This window comes from Leptosomus discolor, chromosome Z (genome assembly GCF_034619465.1).
Source record: "Leptosomus discolor isolate bLepDis1 chromosome Z, bLepDis1.hap2, whole genome shotgun sequence".
Lineage (NCBI taxonomy): Eukaryota > Metazoa > Chordata > Aves > Leptosomiformes > Leptosomidae > Leptosomus > Leptosomus discolor.
This window is the reverse complement of record NC_141419.1, coordinates 93,791,692-93,808,855: the sequence shown is the minus strand read 5'-3', so window position 1 is coordinate 93,808,855 and position 17,164 is coordinate 93,791,692. Positions and strand designations below refer to the sequence as shown.

General features: G+C 40.2%; 1 protein-coding gene across 4 annotated transcripts in view; it reads right to left on the bottom strand.

Moving 5' to 3' along the window:
• NEDD4L (NEDD4 like E3 ubiquitin protein ligase) overlaps nucleotides 1–17,164 on the bottom strand; it is an 87,961-nt gene that overhangs the window by 31,373 nt on the left and 39,424 nt on the right. For 2 of the 4 annotated variants that reach the window (XM_086479610.1, XM_086479611.1), the window contains exons 5-10: nucleotides 16,540–16,706; nucleotides 13,931–14,063; nucleotides 12,645–12,821; nucleotides 7,420–7,494; nucleotides 5,409–5,468; nucleotides 167–298 (exon numbers count right to left, since the gene is read on the bottom strand). In XM_086479610.1, coding sequence (XP_086335736.1) covers nucleotides 167–298; nucleotides 5,409–5,468; nucleotides 7,420–7,494; nucleotides 12,645–12,821; nucleotides 13,931–14,063; nucleotides 16,540–16,706 — 744 coding nt within the window. The remainder of the gene's footprint in view (nucleotides 1–166; nucleotides 299–5,408; nucleotides 5,469–7,419; nucleotides 7,495–12,644; nucleotides 12,822–13,930; nucleotides 14,064–16,539; nucleotides 16,707–17,164) is intronic. The other 2 variants (XM_009948592.2, XM_009948593.2) reach the window with 2 other exon arrangements.

Here is a 17,164-nt window from a genome sequence, read left to right as displayed (position 1 = left end):
TTGAGTTTTTTATGATAATCCCATGTTGTCACGATGCCTATCGTGTTAGGATTATTTTTTTTCATTTCAAATTTCAGAGCTCTGAGGAGCTGCTTCAACTAAAATTGTGCTCAGGACAGGCTAAGGGTTTGCTAGCCAAACTGAGCCTTATCGCAGACCTACGTACCTGCATAATGGGCCGGGTCCACGTCGTGGTGCGATTGTTATGATTGACGTAGTAAGTACGGCCCTTTGCATCCTTTCTTTCCTCCCAGCCCGAAGGTAAGCCTGGGGTAGTGTGGATGTAGGCCACTGAAGGCTGTTCAAGCAAGAAATCACTGTATTGTTATTTTATAAGAGCTAAAAAACCAAGTCTGTGTTTAAATAAAAAAGGAACTTGTTAACTTACAATGTTCTTAAACACAACAAACATATGGAAAAATACGGTTTCTGATTTCATTTCATATAAGCTCTTCTTCATGTACCTTTGAGTCAAGTAATTTTTTCTTACAATAGATCTTTTGATTCACTTTTGGACAGATTCAGGTATCTCGTTCAAAAACCAGCTAAGCTTATTTGCCCTCAAACTTTTTAATTTGTAGATTACACATAATGACAACAATGAACTTTGTGTTTTAACGATTATTACTTAAAAAGATGGATGCTTTTTCCTTTTATTAGCACGGGTAAGTAAGAATTAAAGTAACCGTGCAGTCGAGTCAAGATCTCCCAAGTTCTGGTCTTTTTACCACAGGGTGTCTTGAATCAGCTGCAAGAACTATTGTGGGTCTGAAACCTGAAATTTAACCATTCTGTTATAGTGACAAATGTTGCGTTCAGGGTTAGGTGTTCTGAAGACACAAGTTACACCCCAAATCGGAGCCCCAACTTCGATATGAAAAGATCTTTTTACTAAAAGTTCCACAATAAAGACATTGTTCTAATGAAAACGTACAGATACCGGTCACGGTGCCAAAGGCACTAACGGTCACCGAACAAGTTATGCCACTGTTCAACACAACAGTTATGTCACCATGTGCTGCTGCTGTTCTCCTGTGTATGTCCTATGAGGAAAATGGCCAATGCCAGGACGTCTTTTTTCTGGGACAGACAGAGGGCGAAAAAAAAAAAGCATTGTAGCACAAATAGCAAAGCTTCTCGGAGAAAAACAGCCCAGGGAGAATTTAACACTGACCCCGTCTGCGTCCGGACATGTATTTTAGAAGGGGAGGGTGCCCAGGGAGTTACAGATTTTAGACCACACACTCTACATAAATCCACATGTCCATTGAGCTCAGTCACTTTGTAGCTCGTGACTCCGTTAAGACATCACTTGTTCGTATAACGGATGACAAACAGGTATCCCGGCTGCCAGTGAAGCAAACCAGAAAATCAGAATTCTCGGGATGGGCGTTTTCCTCAAGTAATTGGTGTAGATACTAAGAGCTAGAGAGATACAGGAACTTCTGTCATTCACAGCAGACAGAAGCAAACGGCTCAACTGCAGGAGGGTGGTTTTGCTCTCTAGGGAAGCCCATGGATTAACAGTCGCACCAAAAATGTGGTATTTGCAAGGGGCTTTTCAGTATCTGTGTCTCGCTCTCTGGTTCAACATGCATGTGGCTTAATAATTAATCCCATTAGGATATACATTCCTATATTCATTATCTGGAGACTGCACTGCTAGAGATTGCTTCAGTTTTTCACACTATCTACCTTGACAGCAGAAGGATGATGAGACCTAAAGACAGAGTGAAAAACAGTGCCTGAGCTGCAGTCACACCAGTTTGTGTGGTGCTCTAGTTCACCATCAATAAGACTAATTCCTTCAGAAACAGGCAGCTTCACAGTGCTAAGAAAACGAACCAAAACACCTTCACCTAGCAGCCTGCTTTTACCATGGCTTCCCCTGAACAGGCTGCAGCAATGTACATGTCATTTTCCTTGTGGACATAAAATGTGAATTTATTGGTCCTTAAAGAATTTCAGGCTTAAATGCTGACAGGTAGAACTGCAAAGCAGCCCAGCAGACAAAGGCAAAATTGTACTTGAACTGCTAAACTTGCCTAAAAACTACAACTATTGTCTTATTTCAAACAATAGTCTTCTTTACATTAAAAAAACCCCACCAAAAACTAAAAACAAGAAACCCAAGACCAAACCCCCTTTTTTTCAGGTGGTAAGCCCAAAACAGGAAGAATTCTGACTTATGTCCTTCCACAGAACACATGTTGCCATGCAGCAAACAAAAGGTGTATCACTTCCACCTCTGCCATTTCAGGGCATCTGATGAGAAGACGTGCTGCTGTGCCACATAAAGGGGAAACAGAGCACACAGACTGAAGTTTTGGGCAGAACATCACACCTTTTGCTGTCACTTCATGTGCGGTCTGTGTGCATTTTGTTAGTAATGGAGTTGCTCTAATTACCGAGAGACCACCTCAAATTCGGAAGTCAACACAAACTCAGCTCTGCACAGCAACAGTTTCGATTTTAGCCTCAGCCCTGATATTTTATTGAAGGTATAAAACAGTGGCTGGGAAGAGTTGGTCACTAGCACAGACTCTGTGCAGTGTCAGAGCAGCACGTCTCAGCCTCACATCAGGGTCCAAGGGACCAGGGGTCGATATGGGCTGGGTTTCATCCGTTCTCTGGGAGCCCGAGCTAAACCACTGTAGGCAGCCACGTGTGCCGCAGTAATGCTGTCAACAACTTGGCATGAGCAAAGGCGCCTCTGCTGCGAGCTTTTTTGACCACCTGAAGCACAGCCTGTTTCAGGGCTGACACATACGCAAGCAGCCTGCGTGCCGGCAGGAGACCAGCTCCACGGGCAACGACTCCAGCAAAGACGAATGACCGGAGATTCAGTCCTGTAAAGAGTTAGCCACCATACACGGCTCTGGGCTCCTGATTCTCACCAGGTGAACGTCAACCAAATTCCATGAACACCTGGAATGGAGGCTGGAATCCAAAGCAGGGCACAGGAGTAAGAGATTAAAGATGCTTAAGGAAGACTCTTTAAACTTTTTTAGTATGATCTTAAAATAAAACCAAGGGAAGAATTGGCCTTGAAAATGATCAAGTACCTTCCCATAGGTTAGAAACCAACTGTTAAGCTTTTTACTTTTAGAGAGGAGCCTTCCTGGTAAAGTGACATCTGCACTGATGACCATGCTTCTGATGAAAAAAACTAAGTCTATGTAACATAAACATTTCTAATCCTTGTAATTCAACTAAAAATCCAACACATTACGAAAAAGTGTTATTCCTACCTTACCATACTACTGCCCTGAACATCTAAACAAACATTGAGACTGGTCTCCTGGGAATTCAGGGTATGTTCTTCCCCTTATCTGTCACGGCTACCTATAATAAAGCATACTTTAAAAAAAAAAAAAAAAAAAAAAAAAAAAAGTAGCCTGAAAACACACTTGTTTCTATTCTACGGCTATGTACTTTTAATATTCAATTTATTTTAAACCTAAAGTAGTCACTATCAAATTATATATGCAAGCTCTATTTAAGAAATACATATGCCAAAGGTGTTGAACTAGAAAATTGTAATGAAGTGGCATTAGCCAGATGCATTAATTCACAGTTTGATACACCAGATGCTATATATTTTTGCCACAAAACAGTAAAAGGAAGAGTAGTAAAAGCTTAAAAGGACTGAAATTTGAAGTCTCATGAGAAACAGCACAAAAAGATTTTTAATTATATTGAATTCATATTAATTTAAAGAAATACTTTTTGCCAGATTTGAGGAAAAAAAAAAAAAAAAATCACTAGCCACTGCATTACGGCTGACAACACAAGAAAAACCTATAACCACTCACACAATGCACAGGATGAACAGGATGAATGCAAAACTAATGGGTAAAAGGTTATGACCCAGTTTCCAGTTCAACACCTGCCATCAATTCATTAATACCTTAAACCCTAAGAGTGCCGCTGGTGCTCCTCGTCAGCCACGCTGCACTAGGGCAGGCGTAACGTTTTCACGGTTACACTTAATACTGAGCGGACCAGCGTCTTGGCAGCTATCGAAAGGCTTGGGCTCGGGCCCACGGGGGAGAAAGGCCAGGCAGGGTTAGGGCATACCTGCGTGCCCTGTAGTAGCCCCTCGGGCCCCCCAGCTCGCCCAGGCAACCCACGGCTCTGCAGGGTGCTTCCTGCTTCAGTCCCACTCGAACCGAGGGTGGCGCCACGGCAGCAGTATCAGTTTGATACTCAGTTATTTGCAGAAAAATATTAATATTTTGCTCTAAAAAGTATAATCAAGAGCAGATGCTCTGCCAACAAGAGACTTTCGTTACATTACAGCTCAATCCAGCACACATTTTAACTAATGATTAACAAGTCAAGCAGATTTTGCAAGGACACCAAAAATTTGCCATATGCAGGAACAAAATACAAGCATGCTCCTCTGATTCTAAAATTCAAAAAATTGTAAATATAGACAGTATTACAGAGTGATGCAGCAACACCCAAATTAAGATCTGACATTATCACACATAAATAGGAATCATACCAAGTTTAAATGACACTTCTTCCCCTGAAATAAATTATCTAGGAGCACAGATATTCATCAAAGCTATTTATGATAGTTACTGTAAAACTATTTCCATGAAATAACTTGCTTCAAACTGACATTTAATCAGGCTAAAAAAGAATGGGATGTTTTTGACAAAGTCCAATATAAATTAAAACCACTTTCCTTGCATGACACTTCCAGAAAAGCACTGCCACAATTTCACTGGATGACCAAAGTGAAAGTTCAGCCTTGGATTGCTGAACAACTACTCGAAAATGAAAACTGCCATCAGACCATTAAGAGCTAAATGATGTATTACTGTACCTCCATGGTTCTCAAATTAAGATCAACTTTAAGAATTAAAAGGAATTAGTCTACTGGAGAGGAGTCACCATCCCTGGAGGCGTTTAAGAGACAGGTACACGTTGTACTTAGGGACATGGTTTAGTGGTGTTGGCAGAGCTAGGACAAAGGTTGGACTCGATGATCTTGAAGGTCTCTTCCGACCGAAACTGTTCTATGGTTCTAAGGGAAGACAGATGCAAGCTAAAAACACAGCTACACGTATACTGATTTGATGGCTCTAGTCCCTGATTCTTTCAATACTGGTTTTTAAAGAATTACGTACGGTATCTTTCCTTTTTAGAAGTGCATAGCTTTGCTAAAACTCAGTGGCATGGCCGCATCACTAAAACATGCTAGTTGTTTGAGTGAAATCGCAGTGTGTTGAGAAATTTTGATACCACCTGAAACAACAACAAAATATAACTATTGATTCAGTGGCTGTATTTCATTCAATGCATCGCTGCTTTATGAAAGGACGTTCCTTACTGTACAAGACCCAAATCTACCCATATTTTATTTAGAGATAGTGCTTGATAAAGAGTATTATTACCGTTGGTTCCTCACCACCTGTGACAGTTGAAGAACGAGCTCTCCTAGATGGACCACTCTGCTGTTAAATGATAATTAATGTTACAGATAAGTATATTTAGTGATGAAGGTCACAAATTACTGTCACATCTTTAGGAGTAAGAAATCACAGACACTCAAATTTATTAAAAGAAAGCAATAAGATGGAAATAATGTTTAAGATAATAGCAAAAAAACGAGTCTTCCGTCACTGATAACCAGCTCAATCTCATACAAAAACCACCAAGGGAACTCCTTTCAAGAATTCTTGTATCCAGTTCTGTATGTTCACTATTGCTACTAAGATGAACATTTATTCTAAATGTAACGATTTCTTTCTTCCCCCAGAACAAACTGTGTATGTTCTGCCCACAAACATGGTATTTGAAAACAAAACGGATGTATCCTGGTCACCAGTGAGTGCGCAGAAGGAGACAGATAAACAGATGGAACTGATACTGTGAGTTTTCAGTGAGGATTAACACAGTCAAGAGCAGCACTGTACTCAAAAAGACACATGTATTTAGTTGCTAGAAGATAAATTATCGTTAGCTCAGTAAGGATTAAATATGGTTAAGATCAGGTAACATCCCTGTTTTAGAGTGATGCTTTCAATTGTGAACATCTGTTAGCAAAATGAGTGTTCTACGACAACAAAGTGAAAGACGTATCTCCAGTCCCAGTTTGACTACACCAGTTAAAGAATCCCAGACTCCACAAAGCAGGAAGAAACCCAGACTCCATCAAGTGATATTAAATAAAGAAGCAGAACACCTCTGGAACAGACTGAATTCGGAGTCAACCTTGTCTAGTGGAGAGAAGACAGTTCAGGTGTAACTGTACCGGAAACCACACCATTGTCTACCCAGCAGAGAAAGCAGAGAGACATACAGCACTTCAGAAGCAGTGCTCTGAACAGCGGCTGTTTCATGCGTCTGTAAGCAGCCAATGGGGGTACACTAATCAACTTCTAGAGCATGCGAAAAAATTAAATCGAGAGAAAAGCACTACGGTCATTGTAAATGTCTGCCCAACAGCAACAGAAAGAACAAGCAAAGGAGAGACATCAGCTTCAAATACAACCTTATGGATACACTCTATTTACTCAGTGTTTCCATTAAAAAGATACACAAATTTGCTACTTTGTAGATCCTTATGTAATATACTTCTAATAAAAAACTGGAAAAAAATCCTGGAAGAAAAAATGTAATTTTTAAAAATATTAAATTATTTTGAAGAACTGAGCAGTTTTATTCAAAAGCACATCTTGCACAGCCCCCTTATAAGTAGCCTCACGGCCTCCCACCTCTGCGATCCTCGTACTTGGGTTGTAGGATGAAACATGTAGAACTTTCTATCAATTAGAGCAAAGGTGTGCACGGTTACGATGTGAAAGAGAATCTTTTTTAAAAAAACATCTTTGTATCTTTTCCTGTTTGAAGAATCTACTGAAATAGAATTGCAGAAGCAGCTGATCACCTCAACCACTCTGATTAAAAAACTACATCAGATGCAATTCTATTCAGTTCTGTCGTACGAGGACTATCACAAGGCTCTTCTTAACTACAACTAACACCAAACCTGTTCAATGTTATACAGATTCACACATTCCAAGTCAAGCCAATTTATGGGACACAAAAGTAAACCTGACAGGAGAGTCCTGTGGCTGCTACAGTTCCAAGATAGATGGTGCTACTGCCCTCTCCTACCCCAGCTGAAAACACCCCTTGGAGTGCAGTACCTAAATTCCTATGTTAGGTAACTGAAGTTAGTGTGACTACACTGTCAGTCTCAAAACATTTTTCTCTCTCATGAATGTCCTCATTTTAGTTGATGACCATGACAACATTAACTTGGTACCCATTACTGTTTGGGACAGTCATATGCCCACACGGCTACTGATCTGCCTCTGACCAGAACTGACCTAAGAAAAGGTATTATTCAGAATCAAAGAATGTTCAAGCAAAAAGAAATAGAAGTCAGCTTTGGTTTACCAAGGTTAATTGAGACTGTTCAGCAACTGTGTCTGTTACGCTGCAAGACCGTAATCTTGAAGAAGGATCTCTTTGCTAGAAAAAAAAAAGAAAGACAGACATCTTTAAGTTAAGGTGTCTTAAAACACAGCGTTTTATTCAGTAATTCTACTTTTCTCCCATTCAATCAGAACCCCTAAAAAAAATAATATTTATGTTGCAGTGTCTTCAGTTTTAATACTTCTACAGAAACGTGGCAAGCAATGAAAAACCCCAAGTCTCAGCATTCTATCCTGGACTGTTTCAGATTAACTGAGGAAAGGAAAGCACTTAGATACACATCTTGTACTCATCCTCAGCACTCAAGTTACAATGTTTTATGGACCCAGTCTAAGAGAAGGGGCTAGGCCATCCCGCCTGGGAAAACACGCAGGAAAATCAACAGCTGTGCACTGAGCAGTAAAGGGGAAGATTAACTAAAGACATAATGGGACGTGAAAACGCCATGGAACTTTTGAAAACTATTTTCAGGTATCTTTGGAAGACATTTTAGAGAACCTGAAGGAACATAAGCAGTATAAGGAAAATGTAAAACTTCTGTCTGAATACCGGCAATGTAGCCCTTGGAAAATCAATAGGCTGGAGTCAGCAAATCTCTACACAGGGCTTCCTGCAACAGTTAGCTCCTATAGTCATCGCTTGCACAGGGGCACGAGGGGAAGCCCATCCTACACAGGTGATGCTTTTGTGGTTCTTCTGTCTACAACAGCCTGAGCCTGTGGCTGGGAAAGCAGCTGGTTCTGCAGAACTTTCACTGGGATTACAGCCACAGTGGGCGTCTTACTGAGAGCATCTGTTGGCATATTAAGAAATTTCCAACTTTGCATCTTAGTCCGTGATGCTCAGCTTCCTCTTCAATAACAAAGGATAATGTTCAATAACATGAACGGCAGCTTCGGAGTTTACTGGTTACCAAACGGCAGAGAAGTGCTCAGAAGTTTGCTGGTAATCCAGAAATTTCACACAAAACCAAACTAATGGCCAGAGACAGAACTCTATATTGCAGTGATCATGAGGGCAGCTACAAATGTAATATAAATAAGACCAAAAGAAAAGGACAGTAAAATACACAAGTTACTAGACAGATTATTTATGTTTTACAGGGATAAACCTCTTTGTCACAAAATCTCCTGTAAACAATTAGTAGCTATGCTATTTTACCAGGCAGTGGCATAACAGTTTCTCTGTTGACAGTGACCCTTCGTACATGCTATTACAAAAAGGGTCATTCGTTTTTCTAAATGAGAAATTTCAACATGAACAAACTCTGATTGAAAAAAGATGCCATTTTTTTTCCCCCTACTATCATAAAACCAGTACCAGAATACAGCAGTATTACCCCAGGCCAAAATACTAACTCCAGGAATTCTGGTTTGAACTCAGTTAGGATCAGTGAATGGCTATGAACGTCTTTGGAAAGACCAAATACAAAGGGCAACTCTTATGTTAAAAATCCTCTGTCCTCCATGATTTTGTAAGTGGTGGGAAATATTAGCATAAAAGCAGGCTAATTTGCCTGACAAGAAAACAATTTAAGAGAGATGGAAAAAAATCTGAGCACTTAAGCGAAGAACAGTGTTTCTTAGACAAAAATTAAGCAGATGAAATTCTTCTTAAAAGCAGACATTGCAATGAAAACTGTAGCTGTAATAAAGCTCTTCAGGGAATGAAAGCTTCACCTTGGTTTTCATTACTTCATGGTGAAATTCACAGATGGTATGCATTATTGACAAAAATTAGGCATGAAAAATAAATCCAAAAACCAAATACTATGGATGAGACCTCAAAGTCTTAAAAAAACATGCACTTAAAAATTTACAGTAGTTGTTTCAAAAAACCCAAGTCTTAATTTTCCTATTTGCTTCTAGTTTTTGAACTTCCCAAGTCAAAAAAACACCCTAAACCAAGCAGATACAACAGCCTGTCTGCTTGGTACTAAAATATCATTGCCCATAAACTTGTGAGATTTATCAAAAAAAAGGTGATGAAGCGCAGTGTGTCAATGACTGAATGCCATTCCCTAAGGGACAGGCTCAGATTATAAAGTGACAGCACCTGAGAAGTGACAAGGATCCATAATCACATTTTCCACTTGCTACAACATTGGTTTTGGGACTCAGAGTCACACCACAGAGGCTTCTTCACATCCCAAAATTACTTCTAAAGATAATTTCAGCTTTTACTTCTTGATAACAAGACATTCGCTAGGTAATTAAAAAACGTTTCGGAAGGAATTAATGTGCCACACTAATATTCTTTGTATTTAAGAAGGAACTGATCTTCTGCCTACATTGGTTAGCAACCACTGCCCTGTAGAATTAATACCTCGTCTACAAGGTGCAGCCCAACATAAGAAATACGTCCCTATTACAGTAATTCTGAAATATCCCCATAGCTGGTACCAAGACATCTCAAAAACATTAGGCACGGCAGCAGCCATCATTTTTTGTTACTCTCATGAGAAATCCCATATAACAAAAAAAATAATCAAATACTGTATGTCATGTAGTCATGACAGACGGCCACAAAGAAAGCTATGAATAGGACATTTCAGTTGGAAAGGACCTACAGGGATCAACCAGTCCAACTGCTTGACCACTTCAGGGCTGACCAGTATTCAGTAAAATCAACTGGCATCTAAACAGCATTTCACTTCAAATGCATTTTCTCACATGGCTTTTCAGTGTGGTTTGATTGAGGTTCTAAGTTCCATGTACAGAAATATGGGTAATTCTTAAACAGATTATTTTGCATAACTGATGCCTCATCTTTAATCAAAGAGTAACTAGCTTCACCTGTTTCTGGATATCAATGGTACAAGTATGAACGCACTAATAAACAAGCAAACGACTAGCCTATTTATAGCCACTCACATGGGCACCCTTATGTACCACTGAAAGATAACGAAGCAACACGATGAAGCAAACTACTTGAGAGGCGTATCAGAAACTCCAGCTCTTACTTGGAAACATCAGTCCTAAGAGCACATGCTGTTAAAAGATCAGTGTGCAAAAAAAAAACCAAAACCAACCCCAAACGAACAACCCCTGAAAAAAAGACGCAATTACATCTTGCTTCCCTGTTATGCCAAAGATCAATGTGAAAGGGTTTGTCTGACAAACGTATTGACCAGCAAGCCTGAAGTGTTTTCTGGCACTGCCTAGATACATGAGGAGAGTGACAAAATACCTTAACACACACACAATCACTCCTCAACTATCTGCTGGCAATCTAGCTGCGTTGTAGATTAACTGCGTATGGATGCAGAGACAGAGGAGCTGTCTCTGTGCTGACCGAAGGTCAGGCTGAGTGCACCACGCACGCTGTTGGGGAAACGTGACTGTAAGGGCTTCCAGCGTCAGCCCACAGCGTGCAGACCTGAGACAGCTCTATGTAAAGCCCGTTTAGAGCTGGTGGGTTTGGGAAAACCCTGGCTCCAAGCTTCCTCCATGCAAGGTCATGAAGCTGATCTCACAAGCCTTCAGGAACCTGGACGGGGAGGAAATGTCACGTGGACATACCCTAGCACTTGGGTTACGGCTTGTGTTCAGCTGGAAGCGCCAAACCTTTCCTGCCTACCTGGCTCAATCCGAATGAAGCTCTGGGATCCCTCCGTACTGTGCTTGCCAGCCTCCAGATCGGGAGGATTTATTAGCCCAGGGTAAGCACTGTTCATTCACCGGGAACCAGCTCAGACTTCGGTGCTGGATGAGACCGGTGAGCCCTCGGAGAGGCCCGAGCTGCGGAAGCACAGTTCAGAGACAGGAGCTGCCCTGGCAGGCGTGCAGGGGCTGCACACTGAATGCCACTGACCCCCCCAGTCTCCGCACAGACCTCTGGGTACCTCGGTAAGGCACCTTCGAGTAATTGTTTCTGGTTTTTTCTGTTACTTTCAGTATCCCAACACCCTTACCCTGGCTACTGCACAGTAACAGAGATTTTAACTGCTTTGACAAATTCTTACTTTGCAAGTGCAGTCCGATTATAATTTTTAGTGCACTGATAAGAAAGAAGCTATCACTTAATGGCTCATAAAAGAGCTAGTTTGTATAGGAATATAATTACTGAATTATTTTAATTAAGAGAACTCTGCAGCTACACAATTTATTATTGTTAGTGTGAAAAAAAAACTAAGCCTTGATTTTGCACGGAAATTATTTGATTATCCTCCTGCCCTCCAAGTGAAGGTGTACTAAAATCTGCAGTTATCTGCAAAAGCACAAGTGATTCTTTATGCAGACAGTTAGCCATCAGAGCTGTAATTTGCCAACTAACCTCTAGATAACATTAAAATCATTGTAGGACACCTATTGTATAGGCTCTTTGTAAAAAAACCGGCACCTAATCACAGTTCTATTTAATCAGAACAAGAGTACATACAATTTCTTTTCTCCTGAACTGCAGAGGTTCCTTGATGGCATACAGCAAGAATAAAATTAATACATCAGAGCATGATGTTCTGCTTACTACTTAAAATGTTTTCTTAATCATAGATAATATAAGACATTCCCCCACTTGCAAGTGCATTATCCTTCTTTTTTGTGGTATCATCAGTCTGACAAACTAACAGGTAACACAAATACAGAGCAGGGTTTTTGGGTTTACCTCAAGTAAAACTGTTATGGTGACAGACAAATTTTTTCCAGACTAGCCATTTACAACTCGGGGAGGATTTCACCAGAACTACCTACTTCCCATTCTAATCCTTTGTTAGTCTTCTAATAGTTGACTCCATAAACTACAAGGGATTTATAAAACCCTGATATAAGAAAGCACACGCTTTAATATAAACATGTACAGTTAAAATACTGAACTTAAGAAAAAATATCATGTCATAAAACGGATGATGACTGAAAGAGCATTAGCAGTTTTTCCTCTTTCCTTTGGAAATTCTTTGTTTGATACTCTCTAGTGTTATATATTTTCTTTTATATCAGCAACAGAGTCCGAAGACAACCTCCCACAGAAGAAAACATTAAATCTAAACTGTGGAATTCTATTGTTCAGGGCAGTTTGCTCTATGGTGAAATTATGATGCATTTTTTGGAAGATAATTTTCACTGTATGCTCAGGTTTTCCTGAGACGAGCAATTACCACCCATCCGTATAAACGATTCAGATTACGTCAAACTAACAGAAGATTACAGTAACAGAGTTCTATACAGACAGAGCATCATGTCACGTACAATCAAAGAACTCAGTTGTTCCCCATTGGAATCAGGAGTGACCTGAAGTCTTCTGCTCAGTTCCTCAGACAGCTCCTGAGGACTGGTACGGGACACTGGTGACGCAGGAGGAGGTGGCAATGACAAGCTTAATGAATCTCCACTTGCACTTGCCTCCTCTGAAATGGTTTCCCAAGGCTAAGAAAAGAGAAGAAACTATGTTAAGGATTTATAAAGACAGTCTTCTTTCCCTTTGCCTTCTATGCGACCACCTCATTGTGACAAACACAGGTGCGATAAACAGCCTTAATATTTAGTGAAAAAACCAATCCCTAGAACACACAAACAAGCATTCTACTCCCTTTGAAACAGACACAGTGAAAAATGGTTTTCATGTTGACTTCAAAATGGTCTTCATGTTGATGATGATGCAACGCCTTATGATGTAGATGAAAGGATGCATTAAAAAAAGCTCTCATTAAATAAAATCCATTTGAAATTCTGTTCAAAACTTAACTAATTCTGCACTCTTACTTAAACTTGTAAGAAACAACTGTTGATTTTAATTTAGAATAAAATGCATAATAGAAAGTACTCATCAGTATCTGCAAATCAAATATTAACAGGTGATGTGTAACAGCAGTTTCAGCAATCTATCTGTTGCTCTGAATAACAGTGAACCAAAACTAGCTTTCAGAAATAATTTTGTCTGTGATTCACATAAAATATTCCTTAAAGCTGAATGGGATTAGAGCTTCACACAAACTCTTATTGAGGCTGACGAGTATCTTAGCAAATTTATTTATCCAGGTACAAATTCAACAAACACTCACCCTGAGTAGTAAGATGTCAAAATTCTAACTAAACCCAAGTATTTGGGGAAAAAACCCAACAGCTTCTCCTTCCTCTAAATCAAGACACTAAAGAAAACTGAAGTACATGGCAGTTCCAGTCAGTATGTTTCCCTTCTTTTTACAAATTCCTCGACTGTCATTCAAAGCAGAGTATTGCAAGTGTTTCTATCAATTTATCTATAACAAGCAGCACTTGGAATTATAAATGTTTCTCCCAGCATTTTAAATAGTATTTAATATTGTGCATACATCATCGGGCACCCAGAAATGCAGGGGACCTTGAAAGTACAGCTCTGTTTAGGGTTTTTGTTGTGTCACTGGTATTTACTAAGGCAACTTCCACAAACACCATGTAAGAACATTGCTGTGTACGCTGTATAGTAATTAGCTTACAAATGAGAAACACATCAGATGAAGTTTAGTCAACTTCTTAAACCTGAGGCCTTTACATACCTCAGGAATGTCTCCACTCTCCACAGGTTCCGGTTCCAAGTCCTCACTAATGTGTCTGCGAGAGCGGAACCGCCTATGGGCTGCTTCTTGGTTTATCTGTCTGATATTGTTATCTGAATCAGATCCCACATCACTGGACAGCGGGGGAAAGAATGCATGTGAAGGAGAAAAAAACAAGAAAATAACAAATGTTAAACTAAAGCATTACTTCATCCATTGCATTCAAAACCTCATTAATGCTTTTGATTATGCAAATTATTATTCTTGCATGTGTCAGGCTTCGTAAGTAAGAGACCATTCAATCCCTCAATCCAAAGTAAATAAAACCCGAAGCACTTCACAAACATCACAGAATCATAGACCACCAGGTCGGAAGCGACCTGAAGGATCATCTGGTCCAACCTTTCTTGGCCAGAGCACGGTCTAGAGAAGATGGCCCAGAACCCTGTCCGGCCGAAACTTGCAAGTGTCCAATGTTGGGGAACCCACCACCTCCCTGGGGAGACTGCTCCGATGGCTGACTGTTCTCATTACAAAAAATTTTCCTCTAGGGTCCAATCGGAATCTCCCCAGGAGTGACTTGCACTTGTCATGTAATGCTGGAAATTAACGTTCTTTATACACCAGAGCTATCTGAGCAGAAATGGAAGTCCACACTCCACCACACTAACCCACCACTACTCAGCCTCTCCTGGGATTACCAGAATCATTCCTGACACATGGATTTTACCTTTGACCCCACCTTTAGGTCAACTACTGTTCTCCTTTTTGTGACAGCCAAAGCCAAGGCAAGCTGTTGCAGCATGGATAACTTCTTGAACTGGCTGCCTCCGCTAGCTTGGTTCACACCAGCAGTGGTGGAAAATACTCTGGTTCCCTTGGCGGAGACCAGGCTGGCTTGGGGGCCTTCTCAATGTGCACAGCTAGACATAAACTCTATTTCAGTACTTAACGGGCAGACGTTGTTAGAAGGCAGTATTGTATTTGAACCTCTCCTTCAGGATGAGGGACTGTGACTCAAAGATGGTCACGCTCAGGAAAAGCTTTGTGCAATCATTTTATCACTGCATGTTTTAAAGGACCATGAGAAACGAGCTACTCTCATATTCCTACTGCAGACACGGACTGGACAGCACTCAGTGTTGCTCCTTGATGACCATCTTAGTATCTGAGTCACTGGCCTAAAAGGGAGAGGTCATGGAAACTACTTTAGACCTCAAGCGACATTCTGCTCCTAGTGGTTTCCTAAAGGCTAAATGGCGTCACTCTGAAGTCTTCACTCTTCATCAAGCCTGGTGTCACGCATGAAGTTTATCAGTAGCAACCATGCGCTTCCTTCCAAACTATCTGTGACGACATCTAGCTAAAAGCCAACCCCTGAGGCTTTCATTTTATACACCCGTCTGATGATGACACTTTCTAGTGGTGATTGCTTTTGGTAACGGCCAAACATTTCTGAATCCAAGTACTCTTTACTTCATTTAGCATAATCAGATTACAAGGAGGTTTTAAAACAAATAATTTATAAAACCTGCTTTTTTTATAGACACTTACTGACCATTACGATTCATAATGATCATAGTTGAGGAGATTTCCTTGACTAAATACCCATTGCTTAGTTCGTAGCTCAAATAGTTCAACAGTAAACACTTCAAAACATACAGAACAAAATTTAATTCAATTCTAACTATGACAAACTCATCAGACAAGAACAACAAACAGCACCTTAAATAAGGGCAACACACATTTGCGTAATTTAGCTATGATTATGAATAGTCAAGAAAGAATAACCGTTAGTGTTGTAAGAAGCAACAGTGGAAAAATAGTCACTACATAAAAATAATGCAAGATGTTTAACTAATACATGATTTCAGTATAACTCAACACTGTCAGTTACACAGATTTTTTAAAACATAAACTTGCCACAGCTTTCTAAATCTAATAGTAAGAAATACATAATGAAGACTTGAAGAGGAACTCCACATTAGGACAACCAGTGCACATAGGTAATGCAGTCTATACACTGAATAATAATCAGGATCTCCTCAAAATTAACTAGTTTAACTTAATCAAAATGTAATAGAGTTGACTTTTTTCCTTACCTTTTCAACTGTCTCTATAGAAAAAAAGTAATTTATTCCTGTTAAATTACTTTCTGAAAAATTACACATCTGTCTCCCAATACTTGTTAAATTTTTTGTTATTAATTAACAACCCGTACGTTGTTAATGCACTGACTTCCCTCCCACCCCTTCAGATTTCCTAGCACTTCCCAGAACACCTATGTGTATGTGTGATGTGCTGGGGGTGGGGAAGTCTCTTTCATTCTTAAAAAAAAAAGTTTCCTTTTCAACTGAAGAGATACAGACTTTGGTTCTCAATTTACTAGCACATCTGTGAAAGTTTTCACATCAATAAAGTATAGTTTCAGATATGTAGCACGGCAGCGAAACCATGATTAATCTGTTAACGAAAAGACTAGTGTGCCTTTATACACGGCTTCATGGAAGTCTTGCTTAAGACTTTTGCCAGCCTTGAATTTGTAAATTCAAATCAGTTATGTTTGTTGGAAAAAAATTACTGCCCTTATTGATTTCACTGCCACTTACATTAAACTTGGTCGGTGCCACTGAGTAGTCCTGTTGTTATGGTTGACATAGTAAGTCCGGCCCAGGTTGTCCACCTTTTCTTCCCACCCAGGAGGCAGCGGAGGAGGTGGTAACTCCTCCTGACGTTGAGATGTGGAGTCACTGGAATCAACCACATCCCATCCATGCTTAGGAATGACGGGAAAAAAAATAAGTGAAATTTTAAAGTGCAAGCTACAGAGAGAAGTTATTTCATTGTTTCTTACACTAGCGTATAGGTGCAGATTCTGAAAATTTTCCGAAGTTCAAAAGTACTTAAATGTAAACCATATAGAAAGAGAATAAACTCCACGGTTACAGTGCGCACCTCATTTCAATGACAAAACCCCTAAAATCCCATCAGTCTATTACAACAGGGATTCCCAAACGTATTTGGGTGGCTGCTTGTTCCAGTGGTTAGGTGCTAGGTGCAGAGTCCCAGTCAAGAAGCCAACGAGAACCAACTGCTAACTTTTGAACCCAGAGACGCCTGGCCTGGGAGGAGAGCCCTCACTCCCCAGTCGCAGATGACGGCTGCACTCGATTAGTAAGGCACATGTGGGCTGACGTTCACTCCGACAGGCCGAATGGCAGCTAATTCTTAGAA